The sequence below is a fragment of the Sphaerodactylus townsendi genome, linkage group LG06 (assembly GCF_021028975.2).
Source record: "Sphaerodactylus townsendi isolate TG3544 linkage group LG06, MPM_Stown_v2.3, whole genome shotgun sequence".
Taxonomy (NCBI): Eukaryota; Metazoa; Chordata; class Lepidosauria; order Squamata; family Sphaerodactylidae; genus Sphaerodactylus; species Sphaerodactylus townsendi.
In genome coordinates, this window is record NC_059430.1 from 14,077,462 (window position 1) to 14,090,860 (window position 13,399).

General features: G+C 45.3%; 2 protein-coding genes across 3 annotated transcripts in view; both read left to right on the forward strand.

Moving 5' to 3' along the window:
* Nucleotides 1-3,158: 3,158 nt before the first annotated feature.
* On the forward strand, nucleotides 3,159-5,936 carry LOC125435301 (mitochondrial dicarboxylate carrier-like). The gene is made up of 3 exons (XM_048501491.1): nucleotides 3,159-3,269; nucleotides 5,280-5,783; nucleotides 5,871-5,936. The coding sequence occupies exons 1-3, from the start codon at nucleotides 3,159-3,161 to the stop codon at nucleotides 5,934-5,936; spliced, it is 681 nt and encodes a 226-aa protein (XP_048357448.1).
* A 3,700-nt stretch (nucleotides 5,937-9,636) lies between these two features.
* GYS2 (glycogen synthase 2) overlaps nucleotides 9,637-13,399 on the forward strand; it is a 75,012-nt gene continuing 71,249 nt past the window's right edge. Inside the window, exons 1-2 of one of the 2 annotated variants that reach the window (XM_048499525.1) lie at nucleotides 9,637-9,672; nucleotides 9,954-10,165. In XM_048499525.1, the coding sequence (XP_048355482.1) occupies nucleotides 10,045-10,165 (121 nt within the window). In that variant the 5' untranslated portion in view covers nucleotides 9,637-9,672; nucleotides 9,954-10,044. The other variant, XM_048499524.1, reaches the window with a different exon arrangement.

Here is a 13,399-nt window from a genome sequence, read left to right on the forward strand (position 1 = left end):
ATAGTAGGGACCACTAGATCAGCTTCCATGTGATTCCATGTATTGCAGAATACACATGGGGGTCTTTGGAATCCAGCAGTGTCAAAATGCCTCTCTGTATGGCAACATTGGGGAGGGGGAGTACGCATTAAGTATAAGCATAAGCATTTTATTGTCATTGTGCACGCACAACGAAATTTACAGCAGCATTCCTCGATGCACACAATTTCAGACTCATACCCCATCCTCACTTTCCCCTTCCTCCACCCATCCCTACACAGCCCCAAACACATCAACATGAAGCCACGGAGTTCAGCATAGCCACAGCTCTAGAGTAGAAGCTGTCTCTAAGCCTCTGTGTTTTGATAGACCTGTATCGTCTGCGGGATGGCAACAGTTCAAAAAGAGAGTGTGCTGGACGAGACGGGTCTCAGAATATTTGGGGCTTTCTTTAGGCTTCGGGAATTAAAGAGTTCTTCCAAAGAGGGGAGAGGGCAGCCGATAATCCTCTGTGCAGTAGTGATCACCCTTTGGAGCACCTTCCTATCTGCCACTGTGCAACTGGAGAACCATACACAGATGCAGTAGGTTAAGACACTCTCTATAGCACAGCGGTAAAAGGACACCAGGAGTTTTCCATTCAGTTGTTGTTTCCTTAAAAGTCTCAGGTAGTACAGCCTTTGCTGGGCCTTCTTAACCACCGCGGCAGTCTGTACGCCCCAGGTCAAGTCCTCTTTAATCATAACGCCCAGAAATTTAATTAGTAGGGCCCTCAGATGCATTCTGCTAGCTAGAAGATGCAACATGCTTGTCTCCATCAGGAAAGGAGACCTCTTTAAATCCTATGGCTCCTGCAGGCGTCTTCCACCATTTAGCCGAGCAGGAACATGTGGTCGCATCTATTGATCAGAAGCCTTCCCAGTTCTTATCAAAGCAAGAATTGGATTAGAAATGGGAACCTTAATTTTTTTTCATTCGAGGCTGAATCGGGAATGTAAGAACAATAATAATAACAGTAAAAACACTAATTTGTTAATGATTAAGATACAAGAAATTGGAGCAGCAGTAGCGTAGGAGGCTAAGAGCTTGTGTATCTAATCTGGAGGAACCGGGTTTGATTCCCCGCTCTGCCGCCTGAGCTGTGGAGGCTTATCTGGGGAATTCAGATTAGCCTGTACACTCCCACACACGCCAGCTGGGTGACCTGGGGCTAATCACACCTTCTTGGAGCTCTCTCAGCCCCACCTACCTCACAGGGTGTTTGTTGTGAGGGGGGGAAGGGCAAGGAGATTATAAGCCCCTTTGAGTCTCCTGCAGGAGAGAAAGGGGGGATATAAATCCAAACTTCTCCACCTCCTCCTCCTCCTCCTCCTCCTCCTCCTTCTTCTTCTTCTTCTTCTTCTTCTTCTTCTTCTATTATTGATGCTTTAGAGCCAATGGACAGAAGGCAGTGGATTTTAAAACTGTGCAATGTTCTCTAATGGTATTAGTCTTGTAATCTTGAGATCCAACGTGATGGAGTTAATATTCATACAGTTCTTGGGTGGCTGTATTTTGTTTTGCTTTTTTGTGTTTTTTTCTCTTTTCCTCTCTGTTTTCTGCTTCATATTTCCTTTTTTGCCTGTTAACTATATTGAGAAAAATAATAAAAATCATTATTAAAAAAACCCAATTTTCCAGTCCTTTTAGAAGTCTACAGACTCCGTTTTAGTTGGAATTGGGTGACCTCTACTGGTGTGAAAAAATAAAACAAGAGTCCAGCGGCACCTTAAATACTAACAACATTTACTTTAGTATAAGCTTTGGCAACTCAGAGCTTTCCTTGTCATGTGTATGGAGAAGGGAATAGTTTTTTTCTCAATGTTTTCCTTCATGTTTCCCTGCCTCCTTTCTGAGCCAGAAATGTTCTGGCGAATTCAAAAGCTGACATACTATTTATTTGTTTGTTTAAAAATTTTTAAGGCTGTCTTTTTTACTTTATGGAACTCAAGACAGCTTACAATGTAAACAACAACAACAACTGGTTGTTGTGGGTTTTCCGGGCTGTATAGCCGTGGTCTGGTAGATCTTGTTCCTAACGTTTCACCTGCATCTGTGGCTGGCATCTTCAGAGGTGTATCACAGAGGAAAAAATAATATGTTATACACTGTGTCTTCTCTCTTCCCCAGACTTTTCTTTTACAGACTTCTCTCTGTGATACGCCTCTGAAGATGCCAGCCACAGATGCAGGCGGAACGTTAGGAACAAGACCAGTGGTGGGATCCAAAAATTCTAGTAACAGGTTCCCATGGTGGCGGGATTCAAACTGTGGCGTAGTGCCAATGGGGTTGGGCGGGGCACGACAGGGGCATGGCTGGGCATTCCGGGGGTGGGGCATTCCTGGGCGAGGCTGTGGCAAGGACGCAGCCGCTGCACCGGTCCTTGGGCAGGAAACAAATGCACACAGGCGCAGGCTGCCACACACGCTGGTGCACCTCCTGCTAGACTGCTTCAAGTTCTGCGCACTACTGCTGAGAGGAGGGGCGTAACGAAGGCAAAAATCACGTGGCAAAATCACCAATTAGTAACCCCCTCTCAGCACACACAAATAATTAGTAACCTACTCTCGGGAACCTGTGAGAACCTGCTGGATCCCCTCTCTGAACAAGACCTATTAGACCACGGCCACACAGCCCAGAAAACCCATAACAACCAGTTGAATCCGGCCACAAAAGCCTTCAACAACAACAATAAAAACCATAAAAATACATTAAAATCATCATAATTTAAAACTGCCAATAAGCAGTTTTAGACACACACTGTCAGGTCCACAGATGCAGAATTATGCACTTTCAGTGCACTTCCAATGCACTTTGCAGCTATATTTTACTGTGCGGAATAGCACAATCCACATGCAAACAATGGTGAAAGTGGATTGAAAGTGCATTACTCTGCATGTGCGGAAGGGGCCTCAGCCTCAACCCTGGCTAGTATTGGAGTGGGAGACCTCAAAGGAGTAACCGGGGTTTGACAAAGAGGCAGGCAATCACAAACTGCCTCTGAACTGTTCTTGCCATAGAAACCTTACGGAATCACCATGAGTCAGCTGTGACTTTATAGCAAAAAATATTTTTTTTACCCACAGTCCACTAGAGGGACCCATCTGCATTCAGATCCCCCATCACGGATGGGTTAGGCGATGCGGGGGCATTTGGCTGGGACTTTTCTGGGAGGAAAGAAGATCTTGCTGTGTTTTGACCTTGCCAAAATTGAGCTTGTTTTTGGACTCTTTAAAAAGCCATACACACTAGTTTGCCAAAGTTACCAGGAGTATTTGGGATCAGTGGCACCTAATTACAAATGGAAAGATAGGAAGAAAGAAGGAGAGATTCTAACAACAAAAGAGATGGAACCAAAGATGGTTACTGGAAGGAAACAGACCAAAGAGTATGTGATTTCTGTTCAGACCGCACACACAAAGATTTGTCCCTCTTTAAAGGTGTCAGGCATTTTGGATGAGAATGCTTTCCATTGGATTTTGGTGAAATGTCAGTAGCAGATTGTGTGAGAAACAGTTACTTCAGAGTATTGTCGAAGGCTTTCACGGCTGGATTCAACTGGTTCTGGTGGTTTTTCCGGGCTGTGTGGCCGTGGTCTGGTGGATTTTGTTCCTAACGTTTCGCCTGCATCTGTGGCTGGCATCTTCAGAGAAAAGTGTGAAACAGTGTGAAACAGACTCTTCTCTCTGTGTTACACCTCTGAAGATGCCAGCCACAGATGCAGGCGAAATGTGAGGAACAAAATCCACCAGACCACGGCCACACAGCCCGGAAAACCCACCAGAACTGGTTACTTCAGAGTCTATCCTTCCCCCCAAACCTTTGTCTGATGAAATCTGGCCAAGTACAGCAAACATTGTGTGTACTGGCATGCACTAACAATAAATCGCACTGCACCTATGCATACAGTTAATATGCCAACATTGCAATAGCAGCAAAACATAAACATCCATATGTAGCCAACATCCATTCATTGTTCATATAGAAAAATGACTTGCAAAGCTACATAGGTAAGAAAACAGGTAAGGTAGAAGAAGGTCTTGTTAAAACCAATTGCACCAGTGATGATACTTTCAGTAATTATATCTAAAAATGACAAAATCTGGGGCATCCCAGTTGGTCCAAACTTAGCCCCCCCACCCTAAATCTGTAGATTTCAGTGAGGTAGGGCATGAGCAAGGACTTTCTCGGCCGCTGCTCGTAACTCTAGTCTATTGGATGCTAGATGGAGCAAGCGTATTATTGGAAGGCATTATAGCCAAATGGGAGGTCTTCCCTCCCCAAATCTTTTGATCCCCAAACTCCACTCCCCAAACTCCAGGGATTTACTAACCAGGAGTGGGCAGACTTAATTGATGAGATTTTACTGCCATCTGCATATGTAACCCCCATGCCCAGAATGGGTTGGCCCAGAATGGGTTGACCCAGTAAGGGGGTGGAGACTCGGAGCAGCAGAGAGGCTGCAAGAGCTCTTTTGCAGAAGAAGCAAGGCTACCAGACTTGGACCTTGATTTCTATAAGCCCTTAACACCTTGTTAAGGTAATTTCAATATTGTTGGGAACTACTGGGAAGGTAGTTGTTGTTTTGCTATGTTGTAAATGTTGGAGTTTATTGTTTCAGGGTTTTCTTTTGTGGTTGTAATGGGTGAGAGTTCTCCTGGAGACCTTCATCATGTTGCAACCTGTTCATCAAGCCCTTGGAGTCTTCAGGAGCCAGCCAACTTGCAAAGAAGATTTGGACTTGGCAATATCAGTAGACTGTAAATAGAAGGACTTGAAATGCAACCTGAACAGGACCTTGAATTGTAACGTTAAATGTTGATGTTTTACAAGTGTTAATTGTAAAGAAAAGTAAACCATTTTGTTGTTTAAAAATTGGTTCTTTGCAACTCCTTCCAAGTACTGCCCCACAGAACCCACAAGCTGAGGTTACACATATACATGCTATTGATAAATTAGATTATTGGATGCTCGGCACCGTTGCATTTTATTTGCTCTATGGTGAAAGCTTCTTTGAGCCCGTAGGGGAAGAGCAGCCTACAAATAAAATAAATATCTTTCAAGTGCAGAGCGCAGTGCTCTGGAAATAAGTCGGATCAGTGATTGTTTAAACACAACAAAGAGAACAGTGAGATGGCAATTATAATCCTAAAGAATATCCTATGTGTAACTAATGATATTACCAAAATGCACTTGGTATCCAAAACCTGCGCAATCAATAAAGCTTGGTTAATATAAAACAACATATGTGTAACTAATAGAGGCAGGAGAAGCGCGTGTCCCGCTGGTACTTCGGCGGCCTGGCCTCGTGCAGGGCGGCCTGCTGTACCCACCCGCTGGACCTGCTCAAGGTCCATCTGCAAACCCAGCAGGAAGTGAAGCTGCGCATGACAGGAATGGCACTACATGTGATTCGCAATGATGGCTTTCTAGCACTCTACAGTGGGCTTAGTGCCTCACTCTGCCAACAGATGACGTACTCCCTCACCTGCTTTGCCATCTATGAGACTGTGAGGGACCGCTTGGTCCAGGGTGCCCAGGGGCCAATGCCTTTCTACCAGAAGGTGTTGCTAGCTGCAATAGGAGGTTTCACTGATGGGTTCGTGGGGACCCCAGCTGACCTGGTAAATGTCAGGATGCAGAATGATATGAAATTACCACTGCATCTGAGGCACAACTACTCGCATGCTCTGAAGGGGTTATATCGAGTCCTTCATGAAGAGGGTGTAAAGAAATTGTTCTCTGGAGCAACAAGTAGTAGAGGCGTAGCTGGGGGAAATGGCAACACCCGCTCTCCCCCTCCCCACCCCTCCTGCCCCCGTGCCCCCCTCCCCACGCCCCATTTACCTTAGCCAGCAACAGTGGTCCCAGATGGCGGCCCAGCCAGGTTGCTCTTTCAGCCAGTGGAGGCCGACTGAAAGAGCAGCCTGGCGGGGCGGGGTGGGGCGGGGCTGAGGGGTGCCCAATGGTGGCCCCATCAGGCTGCTCCTTCAGCCGGCAGAGCCTCTGCCTCCTCCCCACCAGCCTCAGCACTCCTCTACCAGGCAGGAACAGGCAACCGGGAGGTGGGGGGATGACAGCAATGGACCCTCATCCAGCCGCGCTGCCCCAACCTCCTTGAGGAACTAGCAAGGGAGGAAGGGGGAGGTGGCGGCTGGGACTGCCTTTGACATGGGGGAAGGAGGAGGGGTATGGGGGCCATTTTCTACCCCCACGTGATCAAATGGCGGCCGCCCGGGGACATATGACTTCTATGTCCCTGTGCGCCCTACGCCTCTGGTAACTAACATTTTATTGCATCAGTATTGTGATGGCATTCTATTCTATTCTATTCTATTCTATTCTATTCTATTCTATTCTATTCTACTTTATAAAACAACAGATTTTGTTTTATATCGGCCAAGTTTTATTGACGGCACAATCAATCAAATGGAAACATGCCATCAAAATGTGGTGAAGAATATTCTTATTGGAACCCCCGAGTCCATGAATGCATCTGACGAAGCAAGACTTATTTCCACCATCTCGAGCGCAAAAGCCTTTTTTTTTTTTTTTGGACAAACTGTATGAACTGGGATTTTCACTAGATGACCATTCGTTGCGTTATTGTTCAAGACAACTTTTGGAAACCATATCAGAATCTCTTTTGTCCCATGACTGGTTGCGGATATTATCTGATTCAAATAGGACAGTGGTGGCGAACCTTTGGCACTCCAGATGTTATGGACTACAATTCCCATCAGCCCCTGCCAGTATGGGGCTGTTGACAGGGAGAAATTTTTCTCTCTTTCTCACAATACTAGAACCACGGGGCATACATTGAAAATGCTGGGGGGAAGAATTAGGACTAATAAAAGGAAACACTTCTTCACGCAAAGTGTGATTGGTGTTTGGAATAGGCTGCCACAGGAGGTGGTGATGGCCACTCACCTCGATAACTTTAAAAGGGGCTTGGACAGATTTATGGAGGAGAAGTCGATCTATGGCTACCAATCTTGATCCTCCTTGATCTCAGATTGCAAATGCCTTAGCAGACCAGGTGCTCGGGAGCAACAGCCGCAGAAGGCCATTGCTTTCACATCCTGCAGGTGAGCTCCCAAAGGCACCTGGTGGGTCACTACGAGTAGCAGAGAGCTGGACTAGATGGACTCTGGTCTGATCCAGCTGGCTTGTTCTTATGTTCTTATGTTCATATGGCCAATTGGCCATGCTGGAAGGGGCTGATGGGAATTGTAGTCCATAACATCTGGAGTGCCAAAGGTTCGCCACCACGGAAATAGGAAGTATTCTCCCTTGTATTACAGTTACATCTCTACAACTCCCTTGAAAGATGCTAATTATTTGGTCACCATAAAAAACAACAACCCCTAAACATAGATGTTTAATTCTTCTTGCGAGATGGAACTCACTCCCAACAGCTGAATATATAGAAAGGCTTAAAAGTATTCCCAGGACTGAAACAAACTGTTCCTGGGCACTTGGTACTTGCTTACTTATATACATTTCTTTCCTGCCCTATACCCAAAAGGTCTCAGGGTGGGTTACAACCTCAGACATCAAAATCACCTAAAAACAATTACACCCTGTTTCCCCGAATATAAGACATCCCCCAAAAATAAGACGTAGTAGAGGTTTTGCTGAAGTGCGAAATATAAGGCAACCCCCGAAAGTAAGACGTAGCAGAGTTTTTGTTTGGAAGCACGCCCGACGAACAGAACACAGAAAAATATGACATCCCCTGAAAATAAGACTTAGCACATCTTTGGGAGCAAAAATTAATATAAGACACTGTCTTATTTTCGGGGAAACACGGTAAGCTGTAACAATAAAACAATAAAATTCATAAAAGTCTATTAAAATCATAAATATTGATTAAATTTTAATAAAAAACCTATCAAAATCCACAAAACCTGTCATGACGTTACCAAAGGGGCAGGGTTGGATCAAGATCTTTGGAGGCCCTAAGTACTGATAAGATTATGACACCCCCATATACTGTATATGTAACTCAAGATAAAAACAATAGTAAAACGTAAAATATATATATTCTAATTCATAAATATTACTCATATGAAACAAAACACCTGCTATTCCATTGCTTCCTTGCCTTGAAGATACACAGCCTTTTAACTTACACAAATCAGAGATGTAAAATAATGTTTTACAATGGCGTAGGAGGTTAAGAGCTCGTGTATCTAATCTGGAGGAACCGGGTTTGATTCCCAGCTCTGCCGCCTGAGCTGTGGAGGCTTATCTGGGGAATTCAGATTAGCCTGTACACTCCCACACATGCCAGCTGGGTGACCTTGGGCTAGTCACAGCTTCTCTGAGCTCTCTCAGCCTCACCTACCTCACAGGGTGTTTGTTGTGAGGGGGGAAGGGCAAGGAGATTGTCAGCCCCTTTGAGTCTCCTGCAGGAGAGAAAGGGGGGATATAAATCCAAACTCCTCCTCCTCCTCCTCCTCCTCCTCCTCCTCCTTCTCTTCTTCTTCTTCTTCTTCTTCTTCTTCTTCTTCTTCTTCTTCTTCTTCTTCTTCTTCTTCTTCTTCTTCTTCTTCTTCTTCTTCTTCTTCTTCTTCTTCTTCTTCTTCTTCTATTGCTTACTTATAACTTTGTACTACAAAAAGTATTCTCCTGCATTTTTTTAAACTGCCAAGTCTTTGAATGTATCCTCAAAATTAATCTGACCAAATCTGCTTCAATATATTGAAGCAAATCTGCTTCAATATATCCAGCAATGATCCAGTAAATCCGCTGCTGGAAGAAAACTCTACGGGCCCCTCTTTTCTTGAGGTTCCAAGCACGTTTCTTATTTTGCTGAAAGGTTAATCCGGGGCTGTAAAGGGGGAAAACCATCTCTTCAGCCGAAGGTCAGGAAAAATAGGTGCATCTTTATCAATTTTCTAAATGAATATAAAAAAGATGCTCGACATGTCTCAGGAAGGAGATCTTTCTACTATTTCACAAGCGTTGTTTCCTTCAATGTATTGTCGAAGGCTTTCACGGCCGGAATCACTTGGGTCCTGTGTGGTTTCCGGGCTGTATGGCCGTGTTCTAGCAGCATTCTCTCCTGACATTTCACCTGCATCTGTGGCTGGATCTGAAGATGCCTGCCACAGATGCAGGCGAAACGTCAGGAGAGAATGCTGCTAGAACACGGCCATACAGCCCGGAAACCACACAGCACCCAGGTTGTTTCCTTCATTTGCAGAAGTCGGGCGTGAATCTATTGGGATTCCTTATCAACACTGTCATTTTGTGTTCTTGCAATTCTGTCACTATAAAATTATAATTTTCAAATAATATGGACTGGGTCAGAGCTGTAGCCAATTTTTTGGGGCATATTTTTAAAAATAGCCTTAGCGCTTATTGTTGCGTTGCATTTTTCTACTGCTGTCTTGCCAATTATCCTACCAACCCACAGTTGAAGGGATTGGAAATAAAGTAAATCTTTGAACCCTTGAGTGTAATTGACTTCTTCCGTGTCACCCCTTGGGCTGCTGGCTCTGCGATTATGAGCATGTGGACAGGGAATGGGGCAGGGCTAGCCAAACAGCATCAAGGGTTGGATACTCCCCCCGGGGCTAAGCCTCGAGGCGCTCCAAGGCGGTTTCAATTATTCCTGAGCCCAAGGGGGCTTTCAAGCACTGTCAGGTAGGGATTTTTTTTCTCAGCTGATCCTGGGCCTGTTTGCACCCTCTGCAAGCCAGCTGGCTCGGAATTTAGCTGCCTGCTAGCAGCCGCTGCCGCCACCCCTCTCCACAAGTCTATAGGATTTTGCTGAGCTAATTTAAAGAGCGGTGGCCAGGCAGTCCTTTAAATCCATTAGCTGTCAAGCGCTCGGGGCGAGATTTTTTGTTTTTATTTTTATTTCGCGCCTCCTCGAAACTTCTTTTTCTTGTCTCCTGTTTCTTGACTCCTCCGGCGCAAAGCAGCAGAGAGGAAGAATCGCTTTGCAAAACAGAAAAAGGACGTAAAGATCATAAGACTGAACTGTGCAGTGCAAACTGAAGCAGCAGCGTCCAGATGCCTCTGGCAAGATCCCTGTCGGTTACCTCTCTCAACGGGCTGCCCCAGTGGGACGATGTGGATCTCCCAGTTGAGGATTTACTGCTCTTTGAAGTGGCCTGGGAAGTCACTAATAAAGGTTTGTATCGTCTTCTTTTTTATCTATCAGATACTGGTGGTATTTGACTTCTCGGCTGAAAAGCAGAGGAGACAAGTTCGTGGATGTTAAAAGACCGAAGAAACAATGGTTGTTAAAAGACAAGATAGTCATCTTGTACAGCGTGTGCGAGCGTGTTTTGCCGTCAAGTGACAACTGACTAATGGTAGCCCTGAAGGGTTTTCAAGAGATGTTCAGAGGTGGTTTGCTATGGCCTGCCTCCCCGTCATGACCCTGGTATTCCTTGGAGGTCTTCCATCCAAAGACTAGCCAGTGTCGGATCTGAGAGAGCGTGTAACCAGCCCACAGCAAACCTCCACTTAAGAACATAAGAACTAGCCTGCTGGATCAGACCAGAGTCCATCTAGTCCAGCATTCTGCTACTCGCAGTGGCCCACCAGGTACCTTTGGGAGCTCACATGCAGGAATTGAAAGCAATGGCCTTCTGCTGCTGCTGCTGCTCCTGAGCACCTGGTCTGCTAAGGCATTTGCTGCTCCTGAGCACCTGGTCTGCTAAGGCATTTGCACTTCAGGATGGGAATTCGAACCTGGGTCCCCCAGATCCTAGACACTTTAACCATTATACATGCTGGTTCAGAGAAGGAACTAAAAATATTGTACATGTGATATCTCTTTTTAGGCATGAGACACAGGTAGCTCCGCCAAGGTGTCGGTGGCGTTTTATCTCTCCCCCAATCTGCATGGTGTGTCTACATGCACATATTTTCCATCTGTGAGATATAACTTTGCACCGGTTTTCCCACAAGGAATTTTCAGCAGGCAGGGAAATATAACAGCCGCAGAAGGCCGTTGCTTCCACATCCTGCATGTGAGCTCCCAATGGCACCTGGTGGGCCACTGCGAGTAGCAGAGTGCTGGACTAGATGGACTCTGGTCTGATCCAGCTGGCTTGTTCTTACGTTCTTATGTTGTTCTTATACTGTGCACTGAGTTCAAAGCTTGTCAGATGTTACAACCGCACATACAAATCTCCTACTAGCTCCATCTATCAAAAACACATACTTCCCAGGCCTTCTGATATGAATAGCTGCCACATTGTCCAAACGGAGCAACATCTGGTCCTTTTGGGTGCATACAGTTTATACTATGCCAAATCCTGATTTTTCAGGATTCCGGTTCGCGACTACCAAAGCCAAAAAAACCCTGTGCATTGTCTCTTTCAGACAATATGGCAACCGGCCTCTTGATTTGTGTGAGCTTATCTGGAGAGGGCGTAAGTGAAGTGGACATTTTGCACAAGCTAGACATTCGGCAAAATGTCAACGTTTCATCTTTTTGAAAATCGTTTTTCAAAAATTTTCTTGCGAAATGTTGGTTTGTCGGCGAATTGCGGTCGAATTCGAGGCTTGCGCGGTTCCCGACTGTAGCCTCCCAAACTGTATCAAGAACTCTCTCAGGAATTCTGATACACATCAAGAACTCCAAAAGCAAATTTTCCTCAGGAAGGATTGACTCGAGAATCTTCTCCCGCCTGAAATAAAATGGTTTCCTCTCTAGATGAAAGGAACGTACCTCTGATATAACCCAAATCTTATCCTATTGCACTTGTTATTTTGAAAGGTCCATCCAGTTGATTGTCTTGACTTACTTTGTGTAATCTGCTTTTGAGTGCCAGTGAAAAATCAAGTCAATCAACCGGGGACGTTGTGGGTTTTCTAGGTTGTGTGGTCTGGTAGCTTTTGCTCCTAACGTTTCGCCTGCATGTATGGCTGGCGTCTTCAGAGGCATGTCGTGGTAAAATGTGTTTTTCTCTGTGGCACTGTGTGGAGTAATTGTATGGTGTAGTATGTATATTTTTTGTCCACCTCACAGGTGGGAGGAGGGTGGGAAGGCACGTTTGCGTCTGGGTGGAACTCATTTGCAGTTTCAGTTGCGATTGCACTTGCAATCACATTCACAACTGTATATACCCCAAAGTCACAAGGGATAGTTACCCTAAATCCTGCAGGTATCTGCGCCCCCTCTTTGCCGTTGGTTCTTTTGGCCTGCTGGTTTTGAGAGCTACAATGAATTTCTCTCCAAAGATCGTTGAATGTTGAGATCAAATATTCTTGATGTCATCTACAAACAAGAGGGACAGCGTAGTGTAGTGGTTAAGAGCGGTGGACTCTGTTCTGGAGAACCAAGTTTGATTCCCTTCTCCTCTACAGGAAGTGTGCTGGATGACCTTGGGTCAGTCGCAGTTCTCTCAGAGTTCAGCCCACATGGAGGCAAACCTCCTCTGAACATCTGTTGCCTGAAAACCTTACAGGGATACCACAAGTCAGCTATGATGTAATGACAGTTTCCTCCAAACATTAATCAGATACCTGCACTGACATTTTGTGCACTTAACCATGCTGGATAGTGGACCTGAAAAGTGTATTCTTCTAAAAAGCCCAGACTTGGGCAGTAGTTGAAAGACAAGATGGATTCTCCACAGGTGAATGTGTTTGTGTTATGTTTATTTATTTATAACTTGCCCTTCTCCCAACTTCAGACTCAAAGCAGTGGCGTAGGAGGTTAAGAGCTCGTGTATCTAATCTGGAGGAACCGGGTTTGATTCCCAGCTCTGCTGCCTGAGCTGTGGAGGCTTATCTGGGGAATTCAGATTAGCCTGTGCACTCCCACACACGCCAGCTGGGTGACCTTGGGCTAGTCACAGCTTCCCGGAGCTCTCTCAGCCCCACCTACCTCACAGGGTGTTTGTTGTGAGGGGGGAAGGGCAAGGAGATTGTCAGCCCCTTTGAGTCTCCTGCAGGAGAGAAAGGGGGATATAAATCCAAACTTTTCTTCTTCTTCTTCCAAAGCAGCTTAGAGTGACATTCTCCCCTCCTCCTTTCTCCCTCAAAAATAACCCTTTGAGGTAGTACGAGACAAGCCCATTGTGTTATGATGCCATTTGAGGAATGAAATTGGGTTTCAAACTGTTTTCTGTATGCCGTCCCGAGCCTATTATGGGGAAGGGCAGCCTATACACCAAATAATAAACAAAAAAAACACATTTTTTTAAAAAAATATTGTGTAAAGCTGTGGTTCCTTCTGTGAAGACAGAGGTCCAGTTTCAAGCAAATTTTTCTCACAGACGCAACTGTTGTGATCTTGTATGTTGGATTGTTCACATGTTTAGACCAAACTCTATGCTGGGGATAATTAGGAAAGGAGTTGATAATAAAACTGCAAAGATTGTCATGCCCTTATATAAAGCCGTGGTGC